The 25546-nt window shown below is 33.7% G+C and overlaps 3 protein-coding genes across 4 annotated transcripts in view; 2 read left to right on the forward strand and 1 right to left on the reverse strand.

Moving 5' to 3' along the window:
* LOC119838327 (myc box-dependent-interacting protein 1) overlaps nucleotides 1-12375 on the reverse strand; it is a 35717-nt gene extending 23342 nt beyond the window's left edge. For both annotated transcript variants that reach the window (XM_038364216.1, XM_038364215.1), the window contains exon 1: nucleotides 12129-12375. In XM_038364216.1, the coding sequence (XP_038220144.1) occupies nucleotides 12129-12197 (69 nt within the window). In that variant the 5' untranslated portion in view covers nucleotides 12198-12375. The remainder of the gene's footprint in view (nucleotides 1-12128) is intronic.
* A 347-nt stretch (nucleotides 12376-12722) lies between these two features.
* LOC119838393 (meiosis-specific nuclear structural protein 1-like) lies at nucleotides 12723-17913 on the forward strand. The gene is made up of 9 exons (XM_038364326.1): nucleotides 12723-12881; nucleotides 12985-13161; nucleotides 13362-13592; nucleotides 14209-14438; nucleotides 15130-15294; nucleotides 15702-15780; nucleotides 15984-16187; nucleotides 17057-17241; nucleotides 17432-17913. Exons 1-9 carry the CDS (start codon nucleotides 12879-12881, stop codon nucleotides 17634-17636), a joined length of 1479 nt encoding a protein of 492 aa, XP_038220254.1. The 5' UTR covers nucleotides 12723-12878; the 3' UTR covers nucleotides 17637-17913.
* A 1596-nt stretch (nucleotides 17914-19509) lies between these two features.
* Nucleotides 19510-25546, forward strand: part of LOC119838300 — a 12389-nt gene continuing 6352 nt past the window's right edge. The window contains exon 1 of the mRNA XM_038364168.1: nucleotides 19510-19763. Within this exon, the coding sequence (XP_038220096.1) occupies nucleotides 19692-19763 (72 nt within the window). The 5' untranslated portion in view covers nucleotides 19510-19691. The remainder of the gene's footprint in view (nucleotides 19764-25546) is intronic.

Consider the following 25546-nt stretch of genomic DNA (forward strand, 5'->3'; position numbering starts at 1 on the left):
ACAACGTTTCTTAGGATACTGTTATGTGTACCTATTACTTTCCAAAAAAGCGGTTGGTTTTATAATGAAGTCAAACACTGTCAACAGTAATCATTTATTTTTCTAAAAACAAATTTGTTATATTTCTTTTTTAATAATAGGAAAGGAATAAAAAAGCTGATAGAACTCGTACCGACTTCCCAATTATAATACAAATTGATTTCTCTTATTCTTCAAACGAGTTACCAGTCTAAAAATGAAAACCAAAGATGTGCCCACACCCATTTCGTCATAGGCTGCAACCTCACGCGTTCGCCTTCATGACATTTACCGGTTACCGCGTTAGTTTGGACGCTCACATTCCAGCTGATAACTCGATCGCTTGCGATACCGTGAGAACAATACCACTGACGAATCGTAGTAATGCATTTACATGTTAAACGCGTTGTGGAAACAAAATTCTTTGTTTCAACAGCGGATTGCGAAAGTGTGAATTCTTCTGGAGCAATGAACCGATAGTATTCAATGAGCAAACGTGACATAATATTTTTGCAGCCAAAGTAGATACATATTTAGTAGTCAGACACTAATTTATTCCATAAGACTTCTTATGGCAGTTTCGAATCTTCATTACATAGTTAGTTTTACTATTTACCACCGGTTCGGGAAGCAATTTTGTACAGAGAAGAGCCGGCAAGAAACAATGAAGTTTCTCTTTAAAATAAAACATCTTTGTATGAAATCGTTGGCAACGATATCCATTTCCATAACAGTTGCACAAGTTAAATAAACATTTATTAATTTTTTCTATCTCTAATTAAAATATTAATTCTTAGTATTACTAATGACCGACCAGGAGTAGTAACGTCAACACAATCCAGAAATAAAATCACAAACGCTTTAAATCTTGACCTCATTTCTTTTTAGGTCGCTTACGACTCCAGTTTATAATAAATAGAATTGTTTTCATATTTCTGTGTTAGCATAACTTCAATTTCTAATTTATCATCGGTAATGATTACACGAAGAAAGATGAAGATATATTAAATATTTGGCATTCTGGTGCTAAAGGAAGTATTATCAAGTATTTTTTACCTCCCAGACATAAAACCGATTTAAACTCATACTAAGTATTTCGCTTATTCCCCGAGATATAACTTGTTTTTTTCGCATAGATATTAAAACTTTAATCTTAACAAAATAAAAAAAAATCGTACAATTATTCCAGAGCAATACATTACCGACTAGAATTTTGAATAGTGGTAGATTAAAAGTAAAATAAACATTCGAACTATTCAAGATTATTTCACATGGCTTTCATTAACGAATTTAAAATAATGAGATCCGTTGCGATTTGGCTGATTTCCGAGATCACAGCCCAATTGCTAGTGATAGCCCAAATATTCAGCCGGCGTTACGACCTTGTTTTCATTTTCGTTCAGCGATCACCGAATGTCACGACTCGGTTATTGAAGTCATCGATAAATGACATAATACAAAGCAAACAGCCGAGTAATGCAGCGGAATGAGCACGTATTGCAGTACAATTACGAGACGGTGGTGCACGTGTAGATATTTTTAAACCTGCTCCACATGTTGCATACGTCTTAAAAACTAAACAAGTGCTTATAATAGACGATACGCATACTTGTTATACGCATATTTCCTTCACTTCTGGCATTTATTCAGTATTTATTTATCGCATTGGTGTTTTACGGAGCCTTTATAATCAATATGCAAAACAATGAATATCAATTTTCATATTCATGGTCCTGGTGACATTGACTGTCCTAAATTATGAAGTCTAAAACGATTTAACAATACCGAGTTAGTCACAAAATGGCACCAAGTATAGTTATCGATAATACGTAATTCTATACCCATAATACATTGCATAATAACAATTGTCCTAATAATATTAATATTAGTTTTTCCACGTCTTATAATAACCAAGCATCATGTACAGTTTGAATGACACACGCCAAATAGACATTCGCAAGCCATTCGATATACTGAACAGCTTCCCAGACGGGAATAGTCGCATCCCTGGCCTGGCTACCGTCCATAATGAATTAAATAACAAAACGCCTTAACCATCAACGATCTCTAATCGATTTTATATCTTAACCCCCTGCATTTAAGTCGATAATCATCCGAAATCTACATGGCGTTTGGTTGTATTATAATCTTTGACACGAATATATGCGTCCGTCACTTACGTAATTCTAGTAGATGAACTCAATACGTCACTATAACTCTTCCGGAAGATGGATCATGCATTTAACTTGGTCCTATCGCCGTTTATTACAATAAGTACAAGGTCGTCTTGACCTTGCAGTCGAACTATGTCATGACTTCAATGGTTGAACCTTCTCTTACTTTCACCGGTCCATAAACATCGAGTGTATTTTGCTCTTATGTCTCAGATGTGTTTTATCAGCTACATCTTTATCTGCACTCCTCCCGTTATTAACGTTAAACAAAATATACAACGTCATATAACAAGTTATCTTGATTACGAAATGATTTTGACGACTGCGAAAACATTAAACACAATTTTGGGTCAGTTCATTGAATTTTATTAGATATATAAAACATTAATTATTTTAGTTAAAGGAAGTTTGCGTAAAGATAAACACAGTTTCAGTCAGATTAATAATAAACAACAGTTATTTTTACACTACGATTTCGATTCAATCAAAATATCTTCGGCATTATAATGCCGAAAATATTTTGATTTCGGAAAGTCTTTGAATAATAAGAAAAGGTTGACTTAATTTTCAGAATATGTTTTTAACTGTTGCAGTAAATTCTAGATAGCAAAAAAAATGTCAATATTTTATAATTCATTGTACTAGTAAAGACTACAATGTTTTTGACTTTCCACATCAAATTTGAAAAAAAAAATCAACTTAAGAAAATAGCATCAGCGTTAGATACCTCTTTGAAAAAAAAATCAATTTGTTAACAGTATCGGTCAGAAAAATGCTCCTCACTGCGTCAGCATGACAACGGCCAATTTTGGGACATTTCGTAACACCTTTTAGTGTCGACTGCCTAACTTGGCGACACCTTTTGCGTAACTCGTGCGTGATGCCTCTATTAGGAAGCTAGCAACCTCATGACAGGGGAATTATATTTAGCAATATGTACGTAAACAATTTTGTATAAGATGTAAGAGCAATTGACATAAACCCAAATAAGATGGTTACATTATCACTAATTAACAAGAAAATCCATATATAAACAGAAGCGAAAAAGTTTCTGAGTATCGTATCGTATAGTTATATTATTGTCTATATGTCTATATGATCAACTGCACATGCATGTACTTTATATGTTAAACGCTTGAAAAGACACAAAGTACCTATAACATATATTAACTCCAAAGCTCTTTATCGTTTGCATAATATCATTAACGAGATGCCAAAGAAGTCAACGTATTCCCGTACCGACAAAATAAACATAAACCAGTTCAATCGCTTTGCATTTTACAACAACACAATTAAACAAGGCGATTGGTTTATTGCACATTCCTTGAATACGAGAAACATTTACTTCTCCTTTCAATTTAAAGTAATTCCTTCGATGTAGGTATTCTTGTAAAAATAATATTGTGATTATGAGACACAGTTTAAAAATTAATTCAAGAAGCAACTACCAATAATAAGGAATCTGTTATCACGAACAACTGCCGTGAATTCATAATATGTCACTGGCGTTAGTACTTATAAGTTAAGATTCTACACTACCATATGGTTTATATGTTACTTTACAAAACATTGGACCATAAAAACAATCACCGGAATGAAGATAGGAAAGTTCAAAAACAGCTACTTTGTAAACATTCTATGAGGATTCTTGGCAAAATTTCCCCACTTTATTTGTACATTTTATCTTCGTGGTGCATTAATTAGCTGTTGGTTCAAGCGCAAGAAGAATAAAATTGTCTAAAATATTGCCTTTTTAAACGCTTACGATCCTTTCCTGGCTGAAAACATCGAATGTGTGGCGAGATAGGAAAACTTATTTACTTGATAACGTAAGTAGCTGTACAAACATAAATAGTACAAAAGGTAATATTAACTGAATCATATTTTAGCCTTACATACATTATGCACAGTGATAATAATTTTTTATGATGAGTAAATTATAATTAAAGCTTTCATGGTGAAGTGTTCTCATGTACACTCTCTGAATTACCACTTCAGAATGGAGAAAGATCCACGAAACCTATGCAATTCATGAATGTATAAAGCCGTGCAATTGAAGTTTTCTTGGCAAATTTTCGTTCCATTTACTGTCTCTAAATTCATAAATTGAGACTAAGTTGTCAAAGGCAACCCAGAATATGTCTAATATTTAGTCGCGTGGGCAGGGCCGTTCACCCTAGAACCCTGACTAACCGACTTGCTTTTGGATCCATTCCAAATAAGTGTATAAGCAACACCGAAAAGGCAATATCAGTTTGGTTAAGCACCTGTCATGCCTTACAATATATTAAAAATATGATGATATTATTGATACTACAGTATTACAGTGGTAAATATACTTAACTTAAGATTATTTAAAAATCAACTACATTCTGTTATGATTTCAATTAGTGATTCATTTATATAACAGTGTTGATACGAAATTTAGCAGCAAGTTACAATGTGAATTACGACGCATCTCAATCTTCAGATTGAGTAACTGCACATGCAATGTAACTTTTTAAACTAATAATCTCTCTCCCATTACCTCGACGCCATACATATGTCAATGGAAACGTGATATACCATTCATAATAGCCGTAATAGTCTGTAATTAGCAATTACATAGTCTCAAGTAATCGAGAGTAACATATGACCTTGTTCCTGGTGAGGATTCATCACAGTTGCCGAGCTAATCTTATCTGATAACGTCAATGGCAAAGTGAAGTACAACAATGTTTTTGTCTATTCGGAAGTTTATAATACAGACACGAAAATAATTTAAAACTCTTGTATTATAGGTACTCCTGTGTAGTATAGGTACTACCAAACCTCCATTAAAATTTTTAGAATTAGAATTTTTAGAGTTCTATCAAATAGTATTTAACCCACACTAGTCACATATGAAGCCTCAATTACGAACGAACTAGAGATATGTGGATCTTAATTATATTATACTCATTGCATAGAAACAGAATTGCGCAATAGCTCATAAATATTAACAATGGATACATCCATTGAGATGCACACATGGTTGAAAACAGAGGCTTCTATGGACAAGTAATAACAGAGTTTTAACATTTCAAAGAATCCTCTAAAATATGGATCTAGCAGTATCAATGTTTATGTAAAAAATATGTATAATGTTGAAATATTCAATCTAAACAATAATAAAATATACGGTCACGTGATGAGTACGTATGCAGTACCTTGCATGATATCAATTTTTATTGTAGAAAGAGATTTTTCGTGAAAGTACAAGTTAGTGAGAGGAATTCGCTTAAAGGCAAAATACCCGTCCGCCTGTTAACGTGGAATTTAGGACAGTGAGTGCAATTCTGAGGAAACCGCAACACTGGCTAGGTTGCGACCTAGGTAAAGCCAATATTGAGAAATAATTAGTCTCTTACAAGTAATTTATCACTAAGTATTATTTGGAGCTTATTAGCTTTAGGATACAACAATATCATAACTATACATCTTATTGTGTAGTGAAATCAAACAAACGTATGAAATAACACGTTTCAGAGGTAATCTGAAATCTGTTGTGTTTGAACGAAACAGTTTAAATGGTGAAGAAGTTTCTACAGTAAGCACTTCCCGGGTTCATGACGTAATAAATCTCAAGTTGTCCTACATATGAAAGCTATAAATAAACACAAAATTCACGGTTGCTCGGAAGAATTAAACGCAGCACAGGTGCGGTTTGTAATTAAGATATTATCACGGAGCCGCGAGGGGATCGTAAATCCGATGATTTATCTACAGAGTGCGAATAGATGGGATTTCTGATCGTTGTCAGGAATAATTAAAAACCTCTTAGCGCTATTCATTTGCGAGAAAATTGCTTCCTAACACGATTATGAAATTGTGAATGGAATTAATAGTGGGATACAATGATTGTTATTATAGTTCTTATCATGCAAGTAGATTATGAAAAGACAAATTCTAACATTTGTCTTTTTTATATTAAATGTTTAATAAAATCATTGGCTCGAATACATTTAAACGTCTTTTTCTTCACGATACCTAGATAAAAAAAAGGAAAATGCAGACGAGTAAACCAAACAAATCTACAAGATACAAATCATGTTACAAACAGTCTCACGCGAAGCTGTTAACATGCTAGTGTGTCACAACCGCATTGCATGCAGATATTTGCCATTAACTCCAACCTTAAGTGTGTCGTGAAGAAACGAGCGAGGTGCGTGCGCGCATAATTTTAGCATTTTTTTATTTAATAATAGTCCGGAACGAGACGGTTGTAAGCTATTGATACGAAAGTGGACCAATTGGCAAGCGCCGTAGGAAGTGGGCGAATTGTGACGAAACTTGTCGTAATATCGGCACACTATTACATGCACTACTTCGAATTATACCACCCGCGTCTACTGACTGCTGACATAAAGACAATTTTTTAATTTGAGTCTAAACGTAGAAAATAATATTTATCTACGCGGAAAAAAGTTAAACATAACACATTAAATGTAGTGTTTCTTTCTAAATTCAGTATTTAGCAGGAATTAGATCCTAATACGTACTTGGCGTATTTCCTTCTGAAAGGTATAAAAAGCACTCGAGAATAAATGTAAACGAAGTTTCTTATACAAAAATATCGTTCAGTCAATATCGAAACTTAAGAGGGTTATAAAACTGTAGTCTGAAGAAAGACAACAGCAGTAAATCTTAGCCTCTACTTGTAATAAAAAGCGAGGTAAATTTGCTTGAAAACGTCTTCATGAGATCTACATATATTGATTGCTTTGCTCTCGCCTAGCGCATTCATTTGGCAAGACGTACGATTTTATAGTCGGCTATGTTTAAACAAACGATAGATTAAAACGAAAATTCAGTAATACGCACAAAATATTCAATCGTCAATTCATACATGTTACATGCATAATGCCTATATTCTCTCCAATTTAGTTTTGAAGTCTAAAGCTAAATCATTTTTAAGTTGAATTTAATCCAAATACTCACATTCTCAAATAGAAAGCTGATTACAAACCTCAATCGAATATCGTCAGAGCTCAGTAAATGAATCCATCAAGCTAGGATACCTATATCTTACTGAGGAAAACAGAGCCTACAATCATACGAATTGCGGTGTTAAATCGTTGTTTCTGTAAATCACGGCATATTAAGCAATATGCCCAATGAAAGTGCTTGTTTTATAATCTGTGTGGGAGTCGCGTGGGGTGGCTAAGTCAGACCGTGGGTGACAAGGACACGACCCACGGTGGCGATATTGGGATGTTTGATTTATTTCAATATATCAGTTTATGTAGACCTGTTGTTTGGGTTTCCTACCGCCTCCAGGATAAGAAGTGTAAAATATGAAAAATCTATTAAAGAGAAGATAGATATGGTTGTATGTAGAGTACAAGAGAATTATCAGGAACTATTTTGCAGATGTTATACATCGAAAATAATTACAATTATCGTATCTACCTAAATTCTTCTGATAAACTTAGCCAATCCATTCAAACTGTTTATCTGTTAAAGACAGATTCATGACATCTTATATTTTTTAGTTCGGACAACTCGTAAAATAACACCTGAAATATATTCTAAATGCAGGTCAACGATAAACAAAGTAGTTGCACGCTGAATGTTATCGGTATGATGTCATAGGTTAAAGACCTTACAAATCGTACCAATATTGTATGCTCAGGATATAATTGTATTATAAACTAATGGCCCACCCGGGTTTCATCGGTGGTACGTGTTTTCTCTCCGTAAGACCGTGTGCTTTAACAAAAATGTTAAGAAAAAAAATTACAAAAATAGACATTTTAATTATATAAAGATATTAATAAGTAGTACCCACATAATGCAGCCCCCATACGTTTATTGTCACAGACTTAGAATATTCTCACAGATTAGTAAATAGACGTAAGTAGTTACTATTTACTAATCCTATAAATATCATTCTTGGGTCTCAAACTATTTTTGCAGCAAATAAAATTTAAATGAATCCAAATAGTTTGACTAATTTTGGCATGAAAGCGGAAAAAAACGAACTTTAATTCACATTTACAAGGTTTTTAGTGTTAATGAACGAATTGAATAGGATGAAGTTAAAATATGAATATATATCAACTGAAAGCGAGGATATTTTCGTTGCTTTAATGCACCGTAACATTTTTCCGTCACTACCGTATAGTTAACAGCTTAAACACTTAGATACCAAACTATGGCGAAGGTTAGAGCCTATGAGATAAGATTAAAACCAATGTAAACGTTGAGAATTGTGAGATTCAGGAAATTTTATCCATTTAGTCCATACAAACTTGAATATCACTGTCAAATGGTTAAGTTTCGGAGTGAAATCTTCGAATTTGGCTAACAATGTCATATATACTACTGTATACAGTAAATACATAATAATGTGTGCTTATTAATAAATGTAATTATGATATCTCATTATATTTCACACACTATGTAATTCAAAATATATATTGAGGACATTAATAGATTTGTGGACACTATCGGTCTCGGGCCGTCTCGAACGAGGACGTAGAAAGTGCTCTTGACCAAGCCAAAAATGACCTTACACTGGGTGAAGATTTGCATTATAAACATATGGCCACTTTCAAATAACCCGGTACAGTACAGTAGAGTTGGCGATATACTATATCGCGTGTAACTAATCTTCATTATTTATACTTATTTGCTAGTAATTGAAAGCTGAACTATTTGTTTGTTTGAACGCGGTAGTCTCAGGAACTACTAGACCGATTTCAAGAATTCTTTTACCGTTTGATAAACAAGTGATTTAGGCTCTATAGCACTCAGGCATCACATACACACGAGTAGATATGATATAACTAATACTAATATTATAAATGTGAGCTTTGTGAGGATGGATGTGTGTGTGTGTGTGTGTTTTTTACTCTTTCATGGAAAAAATACTGAATCGATTGCAATGAATACGATACGGGATACAGACTTACGCGGGTGAAACCGCGGGACGTAGCTAGTGATATAATGTATGTCCCACAGATGAAGCTGGGGCGGACCGCTAGTATAATATATGTGCTCTTCCCATGACCTTTATATGTGAGAACAGGCGGGTTATGCACTGCTATTTGTTAATTGTATTTGTATGTATTTCGCACTGGGTAAAAGATTAGCATTTGATCACTTTGATGATACACGCCGCGGAATTGTTTAAATGTTACTGGAATGCCAGTGTCTACTATATGATGCTCTATGCATGGGAAAGATCGAAGGTACTACTAAAACTATTATGCAACTATGGTATAGCTGTTCACATAGGTACTATTTTTTGTTTCTCATAAAATTATGTATCATAATTTCATTGAGAATACGAGCATAAGTAACGAGTGCAGATTCTTTTTATGAAAATAATTATAATTATTCTGGTATGAAAGACTAATGTGACATAATAGTTTGTATTGATACCTTTTTTATAAATTCTGATATGTTCTTGGAAGTTATGATATTGTTGTCTATGAATATCGAATCTATGTTAGTCAGAGGCGTTCCCATGTCGACGCAACGATAGATTGTTCAATAGCTATTGTGAGTATCCATTGAAGAGTTTTAATTTATTCAGCTCGTATTATAGAAAGATTGAGGTACGTGGAGGAATAAAAACCGCCTTTGAACGTTGATTTTGATTCTATAATTGAATGCTCACCTGAATTAAGTGTAGTATAGTGTAAGTGAATAAATACATTATAATTATCCATAGTTCTCGGTTAGATAAATTAAAAAGAACTCGCAAAACGAAAGCACGTTAATCTGACCGAACAAAATATTCAAAATCACGCACCGGTACCACACCGGTATATTAATCAAAGAATGTACAAATCGTAAGGGTTCGTGCATCTAAAAACCAAGGACAACCAAGAGTTACATAGTGGCCAAGTGAAAATGTCGAAGAGTGTTAGACGCGTAGGTGATCGCCGGCCACTTGATAAACGCGATGATATCACAAACCGGTTCCCGCAGACCGGCCCCGTTATGGTGACGAGAAATTCCTTCCGACCATTAGATTTCTTAACTTTCTTCTTGTTTTTGGGTTCTGCCACTTTTATAGAACCCTACTTTTACAGTACGAGACATGAGTGATTTCTGATTTGTTTAATCTATTTATCCGTTGTATATGGTTTTTCGACTATAGCTAAATATCAAGAACAACCAGAAAATTGTTTATAGTATTATTAACTATCTTTCTTTGTGCCATTAGACAGTCCTACAAATTAAAAATAATTACTACAAATTAAAAATTCATATCAATACTTCAATCTTTTAATAAACAACATACCCAGGATATACTTTATGTAATTATATGCTACATCTGTATCATTATATTATACTTAACACATACACATATAACCAAACACTCATGCAAACGCATACCTATATACATTTGAAATGACCTTAGCAATACTATTCTCAAAGTTAAATGTTTTGAAGTCTTTCCATCAACATATATCTATTAATATAATCATTGATTAACAGTTTACTCGAACAAGTGTGTGTGATTGAATTCAAAGTCAAGATTTTCTCGACAAATTTGCAATATTATACACATTATAACAAAATTACCATAAAATTTACATAGCTATAAAATATTATTTCATAACTCGAGGCCTTTTATAATGCATTCATAAATGTACTCAATATTTTGTAACTTTATTAGTTGAAAATGGATTAAATTTCTTATTTGATTTACTTTAGGACTACTTTTGTTATCTTTTATAATTTGATTTATGAACACTAATACTGACAAAGTCTTTTTAATAGGGTCCTGTTTCACTGTTCGGGTATGGAACCCTAAAAATAATTCAATGTTATTATGACTCGGCATTAACTAATTTAAGTTGTAACTAACAGAGATTATATACTGTTGAAATATCACAGAACAGCATTTTTTGCGAGAACATTAACATTCAATGCAAAAAATGTTGAGTCTTCATATAACACCATCTCCTTTTTTAAATTATATAACATATGTAAAGAATTCATAAAGATTTACTTTACAGATGTTAGTTATAAGATTTGCCTACTTTTCAAATACAAAAGTCTAAAGTTTAAAGTTGCATTCCAATACAAACTAAACATAAAGATAATTTTGCTTATTGTTATATTTAATATTCTTTACAGATTTGGGATGGAATGTGCTTATTTATGTACCTACATTTGCTAGTTAACCTTTTATTTATCCATGTGCTCTCTCTTTATATTTAACATGCAATTGGCAGTGTTTGCACCAGCCTATGGGCTTCTTGCCAAATAGGGTCAACATCCTACTATGCATGCCAAATATTAGCCAAATTTTACCAATTACAATAAAATTTTGAGCCATTTTATGTATTTAACGGAAAAATATGTAACAATAAATCTAAGATCAGTCTGCAGCCACAAAAATAATTTTATCAAGTCACAAAAATGTGTGTTAAATAAAAATAGACAAAATGGAAATAACTATGTCTATCTGCTACACTGACTAATGCTATCAGAACTATAAATAAATTTGACATTAATATTACGATATTCTCGCATTAGATGTTTTATATCTTGATGCAATAACTGTGTCAAACTTTATTTTAATTTCTTTAAAAATTGAAATTTGACATCTCAATTTCAGTCCAAATTTAACACAAACGGTGCGTACTATAAATAGGTAGCTGCGTACCCTGGAAACCAGCTCGTCTAAAGCTAACCGATACGTCAAGTGACAAAGAAGTCAGCTGAGTGTGTAAACAAGGATTACGTCGCGTATTCTACTTCGATACGATTCTACAGGTTATCAACAGGTGAAATTCGACCTTTAGTGAAATTGCACTCGGGTTTTATAAGTCCGAGATCCGGTGGCATTTCATGCCCAACGCAAGTTCTCTCAGAAGCTCACTTTCACATAATTTGCAGATGAAAAATTTAACACAATCACCTGACACAAGACTAAGATAAAATGATAAATACCTTTTCCTTTGCCCGTCCGGCGTGTTTTTGCACTGTTTTCGCTATTAACGCACCTTTACTTTCTGCCATTTTTATCACTGTTTCATTACCAATCGTCTTTATTTTTATGCACTATCAAACTGCAACTGTTTTGGTTGCAGTGTCCTGTCACACGTCAAAATCCAGAGGCTGTAGAATTGTGAACACTCGACACTGACTTGACGCGAGTTTCCACTCTGACGGCGGAGAGCTGAAGACCATTTGAGACAAATTCGTGTATATACCTTATCTTTTTGTCACTAGATGGCGCTTTAATACTTTATTGGATGATATTTAAGAAAGCTAGATGGCAGTATGACATAGACTTATAATGATAAAAACTGAAGATATCAATTGCGTATGGGCATTTGTAAAATTGTAACGGTATTTATTGTAAATATTTTAAATTAAACATGTAAAACAAATGTTTATGAACGAAAGTTGACAATGTTGCTATTAATAATTTTCGCCACATTTTAAGTAATTATTAACATCGAGTGAACTGTAGTCTTTTTGATCAAAAGAAAAATAAATCAAAAAAAAAATATTTTATTGGTGGTAACTAATGGCAGAACTTCATCTGTGAGTCTGGCAAGACAAAATCAAAGATGTTTGTTTTTGTTTTGAATTTTCAAAAACGTTCTGTTTTCATCAAGTCTTTTGCTAGAATTTTATCGATTATATTGTTATTAATTTCTAATTTTCATTCTATCTATTCTATAATCAATAATCATGGTAAAATGGGACATAATATTATTATAATTTAATTTCCGAGGCTTGCAATTACACCACATGAGATTTATAAATCAATGTTTTCTAACATTGATTTCCTTCACAGGAGGCTAAAACAGAATTACAAAAAAATGCGATCGCCGAAGCGCGTCGTAAGGAACTTGAAGCTTTTCAGAGAGCTCTAGATATACAATGGTTGAACAGCCGTATGGAAGACGGCAGGATGGGGCGCTGTCTTGCGCTCATACAAAAAGAAGCAGAAATGGAAAAAGATTTTCAAGAGGTATTCGAATATTGATGTAAAAATTTTTTAGAAATCGAAATGATGAATTCATTCCCATTTTCTAGTTTTATTCGTGTGATAATATTTATTATTAATATTCAAATATCGATCTTTGTAAGTGACACAATCTGAAGTACATCTATTGTATATAATCAAATGTTTACTAGAATTACAACATTGATAAAGTGCAAAAATTCCAGAGAACAGACCATGCAGCGATAGTAAATGCTAGGGCAAACAAAGAAATGGCTCTCGGTATCGAAATAGCGAAGGTGCGTCGTGAAGAGGCCTGTGAATTACTCCGACGGCACTACTTGCGTGAACGAGACCCGAGCCTACGAGAGCTCAGTAAGAAGTTGCACGCTGGCTACGTACGCAGAGATCTGCAGCAACAGATACTGCACAATCAATATAAAAAACTACAGGATAAGGTAATTACAGTCATAAACAATATAAAAAATATATATAATTGTTCTGATTGTGTTATTTTTTGTGATTAAGATTGCTCATAATTGATTTTTTTTCTTGCCTTGCCTGGAAATTAAAGTTCATGTAGGTGAGTATGCTGATGTATGTAATAAGTTATTGTAATACTCTACAAATAATAATAAGTTATTCTTTATTATTTATTAACTCAAATGCTCAAAACATTAGCAAAATAAATAAAAATGGATGGTCATTATATACATCATATGTACGTAAAACTCCATACTTTCAAAATGTTTGTACTGATCTCCATATTTACATGGTGAATAATTAATTATTGTTGAAAGAAAATTTGAGATTAATTGAAGTAAATCAAGGCTTTCTGTAACGTCCCTGTTATATTTCACACAAATCTTCTGTGGTCTAATTTATACCAAAGCATGGTCGACTCTCACATGCATAAATTACTATTGACATTTTGCACTTTTTCTATAAAATAATATAACCATAAGAAAATCGTAAGACACTATGTTAAAAAAACTCTTGAATGGATCTTACCTGACCAAACTTAACATAGAGGGCCAAACAGATTTCTCTATTCTGTATATTTTTGTATTACAGGCAGAAGAAAACGCTGCGAACCGAATCCTCGCAAAATCCCTATACAGTGATATAGAGGCCAGGGATAAGGAAGAGAAAGAGAAAGTAGAAAAAGACATGAAGTACCGTCTGGAGTTGCAGCAGCAGTTGGTTAACAGACAGCAGCAGAAGCAGTGCCAGTATGAGGAGTTGCTGATTGAAAAGAAGATGTTAGAGGATATAGAAAGGACTATTGCCGATGAGGATCAGAGGTTTGTCACTTTTTTTGTGAAATGTGTGTATTTTAAGGTTCAAGAACATTCTTTAACTTTAAAATGTACACATATCACATAAAAAAAATTATATTGTATAACAATAGAACTAGAAGTTTGATGCATGAAGTGTTGGTGCTGTGATGTTTTCGTAATTTTCCTTATTATTGGTTTTCTGACAGAGAATAATAATAGAATAATAATACGGGCTCGTTTTCCGCAACTCGACGTCAAGCGCCTATTTTGCGTGAAAGAAAAGGAGGGGGGTAGCCAGTCAAAGCTGGAACCATCCCAGCTCCTCCATGAAGCTAAGCAGCTTGTGATTGCTGCTGAAAACCTCAGGGAGGGACCTAGGACACTTTCTGACAGAGAAATTGAAATATAAATTTTAAATGATATTAATATGTATGCTAGGTAACTAATGAACCATCCCTACTACAGCCCAAACCATGATGTGCATGATGTGCATGTTTGAGGCAATTTTCGTTCATTTAAAATGATATATTAAATATTCACTTCTGTTTCCAATACCGAACAGTGGACAACCATATTAATTTAATAAGATATTTTTTATGTCTATATGTAATTAAAATAAAATTTTGCTTTGCATCTTGCTTAATTTATACACACATATTAATAAAATCATCACATTTGAAATTAAAATGCTAACCCTCAAAGACAATGTTTCCAGAGAGTTGCAACAGAAACGCGAACAAATGGAGAAGTGCAGGCGCGAAATGGTGACGTTCAAAATGGCGCGCGACGCGTGGAAAGAGAAGCAGAAAGAGTTGCTTGTTATACAGGAGAGGGCCATCGAGAAGCAGAGAAAAGATGCGTCGGACAGGAGTTCGGCGATGTGAGTGAACATCATAATTTTTTTACACCTATAATTTATGGAATCGCACATATATTCTACTAGTTGCGCACCCCGGGGTTTCACCCGCGTAAGTCCGTAACCCATAAGAATATCGGGATAAAAAGTAGCCTTTATGTTATTCCAGTTGTCCAGCTGTCTACATACCAAATTTCATTGCAATCGGTTCAGTAGTTTTTGCGTGAAAGAGCAACAAACACACACACATCCTTACTAACTTTCGTATTTATAATATTAGTAGGATTAGTAGGAAGGACAATAGGATGTAAATCAAATCATCAGTGATTTTTGAGTCAAACCATAGCAACCAAACAAAAAGTTTAAATATTCCTCTTTATATAGAGTTGGGCTCTTAGTGATGTTCTTTAATTCTTAAGTTTTTATTTCAGTGTAGCAGAAAGAGAAAAAAAAATGAGAGAGAGAGATGAATTGACTCAGAAAATTGCTGCTAAAATATTAGCCGAAGAGGTAATTTTACCTTTTTTCTATAATAAGAAAAATCAACGGTAATCTAAGAGAAGATTGCTGTATAAGCGACTTTTTTAAATGATTCTATTAACTTACAATAGGGAAAGTAATTATAAAATGAACAAGGATTTTTAATCACTTGGCATTTTGCATAAAAACAGATTTTTGTTAACTCTTACAAATTTAAAATTATCGTTTTAAAGGCGGAACGTCAAGACAGAGAGAACATAATAAAATCCCTGCAAGAACAAGAGTATTTAGAGAAGAACGTACAAGATGATATAGCGGAGAGAAACAAAATGGAGTTTGTGAAGAGAGACACGAGGGAGTCTCTTATGTCGCAGATGGAGAACCGGAGGAGACTGCAAAGACTCGAAAAGGAAAAGGAAATGGTTTTTAGGAAGGAGGTATGCGATGAAATAATGAATTAAAATAAAATTAAGTGAAGTAATGGGATAGTAAGGTAAAATGCCAAATAATCAACAACTCAGTAGTTAAATAGTATTGCTTTTTTTTTTTTTTTTTTTAATATTAAATAGGCAGACGTTTGACCGCTATCCTACCTGATGTTAAGCAGGCCTTAGTTAAGCTTTGCCTACCTTAAGTATTACCTTAAGTTACGGTCTAAGCTATTTGTAAATATACACCAAAGTAAATTCGACTTTATTTTCGTGAATTATGAGTTGGATTTGTCATTAAAAGTTTATCCAGGGTGGACTTCTGACATCCTTCTGACTGACTTTCTGAATGACCGAAGGCATTAGGGTTTCCTTTATAAATAGTTAGGCGCCAAGTTAAGCCAAATCCAGTACATCAAAATTCATTAAATCTGTTCAGCCATTCTTGCGAAGTTGCGTAGCTAACACAACTTCCTTTTATATAATACTAGCTGCGCCCCGCGGTTTCACCCGCGTAAGTCCGTATCCCGTAGGAATATCGGGATAAAAAATAGATGTTGGCCGATTCTCAGACCTACCCAATATGCTTACCAAATTTCAGATGAATCGGTCAAGCCGTTTCGGAGGAGTATGGCAACGAAAACTGTGACACGAGAATTTTATATATAAGACTAGACGCTCGTCTACGCTCCGCCCGGATGTTAGATTCTTGTTTTATCCCAAAGGAGCATTTAATCGGGATTAAAAGTATCCTATCACCCAAGTCAGGTCATACCCTGTCTGATTGACGGACGAACATCCAAACATACGAACCTTTACATTTGTAATATGAGTGTGATAAAATTGTACAATTAATTACACTTATAATTATCTAACAGACAGAAGCAAAAATAGCCGCTCAGGATGAGAAAGAGAGGGAGAAAGAAAGGAAGAAAAAGGAGAAAAGTGAACAATACTCGAAAGAGTTGCGGAAACAGATCGAGGCTAACGCTAAGAGACGGCAAGTGGAACAAGAGATGGAGGCAAATAGGGCCAAATATGTATGGGATTGCGATGCGGCCTGGTATGTTCAGCTTTTATTCAACAATTATTAATTAGAAGGCTTATTATTTATGTATGTTTGTTTGTTTAAGTGATACAACAACTCTTGGGTTGCACTTTGTTTATTAAATTATTAATTGACGTATTTATCTCATTTTTTAAGCAGCCTTAATTAAATATTAGTTCTGTTATGTTCTGATTTAAAATTTTAGGCGAAAAGAAGTGTCAGAAGAAAGGAAGAAAATTGTTAAAGAGCATGTACCCAAAGTGCTTGGTTATTTGCAAGCTGGAGTATTAAAAGAAGAAGATGTGCCTCAAATAAAAGAAGTAATCGACCTCGATCTAGACCTGTCTAAACCTAAACCTACTAGACGGCCCAAATGTAACGCTCAGTGTCGAATTATTAGAGAATATTAGTATTGAAATTGTGATAAAGTTGTTATTAATGTAAAATTTCAGTGTATATATTAAATTTAACAAAAACATTGATAAAAGAGATAATCGGAGGAAAGCGGTTATTACATGTAATTCTTTTTTGGATGAAAAATATTCAATTTAATAATTAAAGATGTTTTTTGTTGTTGTTAGTGAAATTAAAAAAGTTCAGTGTTTAAATTATTTATATTGGTAGCTAGAACAATATTATTGAGAAAATTAAGTAGCACCATTAAAAAGTATGATTTAATTTTCAAAACTGCATGAGTTTCATTATGAAAATAGAAAAACTGCACTGACTGTTTTGGTATATAAATAGTGCGATGTGAAATGGTGCCACAAACTCGATAATATATTGTGATTATTTGGATTGCATTAAACATATTACATTGGGTACATATTATTAAAAAAAGTTGAGTTGTCAACTTCCAGCAATGGCCGTTGTAAAGACAGCATCGTGATTCCCAATAGCATATTGATTGTTCCGACTTCCGAGTCATTCTGTATCCCATTATGCTTATTGCAAACTAGAGCCGGCGCGGCGGTACTCTGTATTCGAATAATATTTAACATTTCATTATGATATTTATCCGAATACGATTTTTATGCAAATTTTATACAACAAGTAAGACTACCCCGACTACGTAAAAATAAAATATAACCAGCTTATAACCAGCGGACAATCAAGACGCTTCGAATGATACATCATTTGTTGCTTTATGATTAGTAGTTTAGAAGTTATGAAGGAACAGATGAATATACAAACAAACAAACATGCTGGTCAAAATCATAGCCCTCCTCTTTCCGTAGCCGGATAAAAATGTCTTTCCGTTCAGTCGTCGGTCGGTTTCAGTCTAGGCCATTAGTTAAAGGATGTTCTCATGAGAATGAGGTGTTCCAGCAAGGCTACGGTAGGTTTGTATAGGTCCACGATAATTTTTGTAAGGTCGCCAATAGTTTAGTCTATAATGTTTGACAATAAGGAACTTTCATACAAATGTCATCGCATATTTTAATCCCTTTTACCATTTTTTTCGCAAGTATCCTATAATCCTATCGAAAGTATCCTATGTCCGTTCCCCAAGTTCAGTTCTATTTTAAAAAATTTCATCAAAATCGGTTCAATTATTAAGACGTTAAAGCGTAACAGACAGGCAGAGTTACTTTCGCATTTATAGTATAGTAGGGACATGGAATAATAAGTAATAGGAATTAAAAAGAGTAGGGATAAAAATCATCAGTGGCGCATGCACTCTTTGCTATGAGCTAGCAATAGATGCAATAGGATGGCGACAAATTCAAAGCTTTCCGGTTCCGTTTTTATTGCGTCAATAAAATTCATTATTCCTAGTTATTTCGCGTGAAATAATACTGGCAACATATTTGTCGCGTCTCAAAGACTTCTTTCATGGCGCCTTATCTAATGTCTAATTATATCCATGATACACATAATGCATAATACGAGAACAGTATGTAAATGAATCTCATTTTATAATCAATGAATACATGTTTATTTTGTTTTTATCTAATTTTACAGACATCGGTGATCTTTTAAAATTTACTCTAATGCTAATGTGGCGCCACCCTAATTTAATGCATTTCGACGGTTCATCATCATCATCATCATCAGCCCATATATGTTCCCACTGCTGGGACTTATGAGGGTTAATCGACGGATATTTCTTCATATTGTAGCTCTACCCTCCATATGGCAATGTAAGTAACCACAGATCAAGTAGAAGTATCAGGCATAGATATAGACTAGATCTATGGTATTAGGTAAATATCAGAATAACTATTCCTTAATCTGTGGGTAACCGTCAGTTCACAGTTGTATTTTTCCGTCTGTTTCTAGTTTACCGGCAATCAATCGCTTCAAGGTTGCTTGTATTCCGTGTCGCAGTACGTATTTGGTACTTGGTACAGCTGCTACGTTTATTGATCCAAAACGTTGCATTGTGGTGCAATCTTTGATTTTTTCGATAATCATTTAAGCAGCACACTGAAAATATATCAAGTAGGAAATAAAAAGCACTGATGCAGATGAATGAATCCGGACACCGCAGTTCTGCATATCTGCAGGACAAGGAACGTAGGCGGCAAGATAGAGTAAGTTGAAGAATTAAATTATTACATCATTACGACCTTGTTTCCGACCTAGGTCTTTGGTACTGTACTTGAAGCGTATATTGTATTGTATAAGTATTATATCAAAGTAGATGTTTGCCTTTTTTCTCACAATTGTTATCCTTTTTACCAAAAATCATTAAAATTCGCTTCGTTCGTTGTTCTAAGTTGTGTAGCTTACGCAACTTTCTTTTGTAGATGAATGAAAAAATGTGATGATGAATTTAAAATGTCAATATCTTTTCATTCATATTTGATATATATATATATATATATATAAAGCTACACTACCACTCACCGACTCACTAATAAATCTTTATTTCAACTGTAATAAATCTTTATTTCAACTTGATATTTGTACAATTTGAGAGGCTCTGACCCGCTTGCTGGGTATAACCTGTGTTAAGAGAGCCAGTCCCTTCTCTGCTCATTGTATACACTTGTAGGTAAAAATCTTTAAAGATTAAAAGAACTCACTGACATCGCTTTTCTCGGAAACCGATCCGCCGGGGGGGGGGGGATAATTTTGACGTGATCGATCCGCGGAAAAATATAGAGAACTCGCGTCGCTCGAAGCTCGACCAGACCAGACCAGCTCGACGCCCAGCTGCCCGCAGAAACGGTGGCTCGGGGAGGGGTGGTGTTCGAACAAAAAATCCTCTAAACCATCGGCAATCACCAGGCGCGTCGAAAAATAGCCGATTTCGCGAAAACAAGATGGCCGCCATACTTTGCCAAAATCGCCGCGCGTCGATCCTTACCTCTCAAATTCGGCACACGCGCTCCCCGCGAGCCGGCCGATCGATCGGCACCCCGTTCGTGGCGATCCGAGCCCCCGTTTCGGACATTCATACTACGCAAAATTAAACGATCCGCCGAAACTGCGCACGTTAGACAGGGCGTGTCGGAACAAAAAATGTTCACCGACCAGGGACGCTAACAGGGAGGCGCATCCGGAAGTGAAATTCTCGAATTTTTGGCATTTTTAATGGAAACATAAATTTCGAAGAGGTCGCGCAACGTGGAAACACACCGACAACACGATCGTACTCGCCCAGCTCCCAGAGTTTCCAGAAAAATTCGAAATCTTGAATTTTCTCCCCGCTCCGTCGGCACGGTCGACGGCCCACGCAAACGGTAGCAGTCGCACATGGGGTGCTGGAATAAACTTTGGACGAGACCTCGAGTGATTACCACAGAGTGCAAAAAAAATTCAAAATGGCGTCAAAAATGGCCGCCTCCATACAAATACCAAAATGGCCATCTCTTATGGGATCGCGCTGAAACTAGGCACAGGGGCTTCGATTGGGCCGCACAACATGTCTGCATACTGAAAATGGCGATTCGACCTCTGGTTTCTAAGTTTCATACAACGCAAAATCGCACGGTTCTCCTAAACGGCGCGTGTTAGGCGGGGGGCGTAGAAGTAAAAAAAATCTCAAAAACTTGAGCCGCTTCCAGGGAAAAAGACAAATTTCAAAAGCCGTTTCCTGCGCGAACACTTTGAGATTTGACATTTGAGGTCTGCGTGGTCAGATTTATAAAGCTGCATACTCAGAATTTCGCTCTGACCCCCGGTTTTCATTTTCCATACATCACAAAACTGGGGTCGCCAAAGCCAAAAATTATCAATAACCTCGTCCGCTTCCAGGCTTATAAGAATTTAGTGCAAATAGCGAAAAAAAAATTTGTTAATAATTTTGTATGGAAATTTCCATCGTACGTATGAGGAAAATTGTCCGAGCGTAACAAACGCGCGCGTGTGGGCGCGCCGCGGGCCACTTCCGACGTACTTCCACAGGAGACTCCAGTGAATTTTATTAAACTAGACTAGAAAACACCAATCTTGGCAGTATAAAATATAAACTCACTTTTCAATATACATTATTTCTCTTTTATTCTCATTTCAGGTATTGTTTCAATAAATATCTGTAAAAACCATTCACTTCTATTAGATTACCCGGAATATTTGCATATATTATTATATATGACGCCATATCTCGAAATTCTATGTAATCTATTACGTAGTAAAAGGTACGTAAACAGAATTTGTAAACATTTTAACCAATACCCTTTAAGTTATTCATGAATCTATGATTTTAATTAAATGATAAAGTAAAAGGTGCGAAATGAGTATAACCATAGGACCGCCTTAGCCCGGGTTGACCTAGGATAAATAATAGCTGTAACCCGCGACGTCACTCGCGTGGCACCCGGATATAAAATAGCCCATGTGCAGACTATGATCTATTTCTGTAGGTACCAAGTTTTATACTTGTACTATAAGCTGCATAGGTTGTATATTATGTACATTATGCAATATGCTAACCTTATATGAGTCATGTCATTATATATTATTAGTAAATCATATATTCTTTAAAATTTCAAATTGGTCTCAACACCAACAAAGCACACCTCTGTGACCCTTTTCTTTGTTAACTCAGAGAAATGTAGAAGATAAAAATTACTCTGTTAGTAAAGACAGAATAGAAATAATACTAGCTTTTCGCCCGCGGCTTCGCCCGCGTAGAATTCGCTTATATCGCGCGACATGGTAAGGAGTGTTTTCTTTGCATTAAAAAGTATGGTTTGTTCTTTCCCACGTTTAGCTCCATCTTCATGCCAAGTTTCATCAAAATCGGTTTGACAATAACGAACTTTCATACAAACTTTCATCCCGTCTTTCCACTCTTTCAATCCTGTTTTCGCGATAAAAAGTATCCTATGTCCTTTCCCAAGTTCTATTCTATCTTCATACCAAATTTTGTCAATATCGGTTCAGTGGTTTAGGCGTGAAAGCGTAACAGACAGACAGACAGACAGAGTTACTTTCGCATTTATAATATTAGTAGGGATTAGTAGGGATGATGAAATATAATAATTTATATAAATGCTATGATAATAATATCCAGTAAAGAATGTAATTTTTAACACACTTTTATAAGCTTAACATGTATATATCTTATTTGTATATAACCAAATGCTTTCAACTTGACTTCACTACTTTATTATACAAAAGATTTCATTGAAACTTAGTAGGTACACTTATCAAGGACCAGTGACAATACAACTATGTCATAAGCTTATCTTCCAAGATTTTTAGTTTTATTTTTTGGTAAACCATACTTACTTTTACCATTTTCAAAAACAAACTATTACATTTCATTGTAATTTTGAAATGAAGCTTGAATCACCTCTTAATTCCACAATTTTTCAACCATGTATAAGTCAAGATTGTGAAACTGTTTTGTTCATGTATGTATATAGACTTTATAAATAATAAATAATTTGAATAATTTGAACGAGAGAATTTTTGAAGATTATAGTATTTTTATGTACTCAAACAAATACTGATCCATTATATATTGATGAACGTTTAAATAAAAAATCTAAAGTATTTTCTCTTTAATTTTAACCAAATGGCTTCCGTATTCCTTATTGCTTATTGCAAAAAAGTGATATATAAAACTACAACCTACAATCGATCATAATTTTTTAGATATTTATGAAAAATCTCACAAGACTATGATAAAAACAAATAATAATAATAGTAAATAATGCGCTTACTTCTATTTTAACTTATATAATTATTAAAAATGTTTTATTATATTAACATTTAACTTCGAATCGTCTTTTAAAATAAGAGAGATTATGTTTAAGACTACTTAATTTTTGACAATAATGTTTATTTTTTTTTTTGGTAATTTTGACTCGTTGATAAATAACGTAATCGTCAATATTATTTTAAAAAGTGCTCATTTGATTTAAATTTTTGGTTTGTACATAAAGCGCGGGTCACACTTCGAAGTCATTTACTGATTAATTAAAAATGTTTTGATCACATGTATTCACAAGTGCATCAATAATTGTATGCGTATTAATGCAATAATAATAAATACGAGGTATTTATCTAATTGAAAACAAAAAAGGAGATAATATTGTATCAAATATTTTGTGGGAGGAGTTTCGGAAGTTCTTATCAACTTCTATTGAATAATACTATTACATACTAATTTATTAAATTAAATGGTATTTAATATTATAAAAAAAATTCATTTGAAATTTTATATTTCAAGCTGTCTATGTGTACCCAAAACTTAATTTTTATTTTTTTCGTAATGTTTGCAATTCATTAGTGATTTTTACTTCCGGTAATTTTGGTGATGGACATTGCTTTCCGCGTCAGCACCATTTCTCTTTCATTACCATTTCACCTGTTCACGGGGTAAGTAATTGTGTAATTACTCTTGGTTGTAATGTAAATTGATTAATTTATGTAGTGTACTTCATCCTAATATTGAATATTAATAATAATTACGAAAATATTATGTGTTTTCAGTTAAAAAAAAAAAAAAAAAAAACAATAATGTAGCAATAATCAATACCCATACCTAATTTAACACTATACATTTAATACTATACATTTTTAATTTTTAACGATCTTTCTCTGTCTACATAATTTCATTAGGTGCGTCATGTTTCGTTCGATGATTACTTGCAATTGAAATAAGTTGCTGTTTTGTGTAGTATACTAAATAGAGAATTTTATATCGGTTATTTCCTAAATTTTGTTCTTGCATACATATATAAAGTTTAATTTATTTTAATTAGTAATACTTTCATGTCATATACAACTGTATAAAATTATATTGTTTAAATTTTAAATGGGTAACGTTGTTTTTGTTAAAATGATGCAGTTGAAGTGAAGGATGACTATATTATATTATGCTTAATATTTTATCTAATAATGCCTTTTATGTATAATTTTCGGTAACGGTAATATCGAGATTCCACGAGACTTCGAGCATTACTGCACGTTCTAAACATGTTTCACAATAGCAACGACAACGTAGGTGCTGCATTGGCGTGCGTGGCCGCTGGTGAGTTTGTTTTAGTTAATAATGCCCTTCGTCCTTTAACCTCTCGCATTGTCCGTGCTGAATTCATGATCTTTTTGTAATTGCGAATTGAAATATTCTCTATAGCTGAATTTAGAAATATTTATATTATGGCAAGTTTCATACTTATCACAATTAAACAAAAATCCTGCATTTGGTAAATAATCGCAAGTTTGTGGTCATCGTTGTAAATATGTACTATGTTTACTAAATAGTAAATACTTTGAAATCCCCCGTGTATGTGTAAATATAGTTTATTGCGTATTGCGTAAGTGAATACGTAACTTATTTTGTACTAATAAAGTTACATTCAACAATTTTATAAGTCAAATTGCGCGGGAAGGAATCGTGAGGGAGCGCTGGTGTCGATCGCTAATCGCCATTTTGTACAATTATCTAATGCACGTATTCATTATTCTGTTTTGTGTTATATTTTTATTACCGATATAAAATTCACTGCACTTTTGAAAGTTTATCGAGAGAAATATTAGTGTTTTTACCCTTGGGTACGGATAAAAATACTGCATGTATTTCTGTAACCGCTCTCGACGTCTACATTATTCTTGCATTCTTAATAGGGCCGTATTTTCTACTGTTAATTAATTATGCTCTTCGCCCTCGTACATAATAATTTTTATATAACATGCATAAATGAATATATTTAAATAATCATAATAATAATGGTAATTTATATTAAACATGCTTTCCAGATCAACTTCACTGTGGCAATGATTATAAAATATATGGATTTGAGAAGATAAAGATTTGAGAACAGAGCCATTTAATGTAATGAAAAATAAAATATAGTTTAAAAAAACTAAAAAACACGCTTTTCAAGCACATCAAACTAAAAACTATAAAATAATT

The sequence above is a fragment of the Zerene cesonia genome, unplaced genomic scaffold, assembly GCF_012273895.1.
Source record: "Zerene cesonia ecotype Mississippi unplaced genomic scaffold, Zerene_cesonia_1.1 Zces_u002, whole genome shotgun sequence".
NCBI classification, from domain to species: domain Eukaryota; kingdom Metazoa; phylum Arthropoda; class Insecta; order Lepidoptera; family Pieridae; genus Zerene; species Zerene cesonia.

Bases quoted from the DNA above. Each gene is read 5' to 3' on its own strand.
- LOC119838393 (XM_038364326.1), top strand. The intron at 14,439-15,129 runs GTTTGTCACTTT...CAATGTTTCCAG, and splicing joins ATTGCCGATGAGGATCAGAG to AGAGTTGCAACAGAAACGCG. The intron at 17,242-17,431 runs GTATGTTCAGCT...TTAAAATTTTAG, and splicing joins TGGGATTGCGATGCGGCCTG to GCGAAAAGAAGTGTCAGAAG.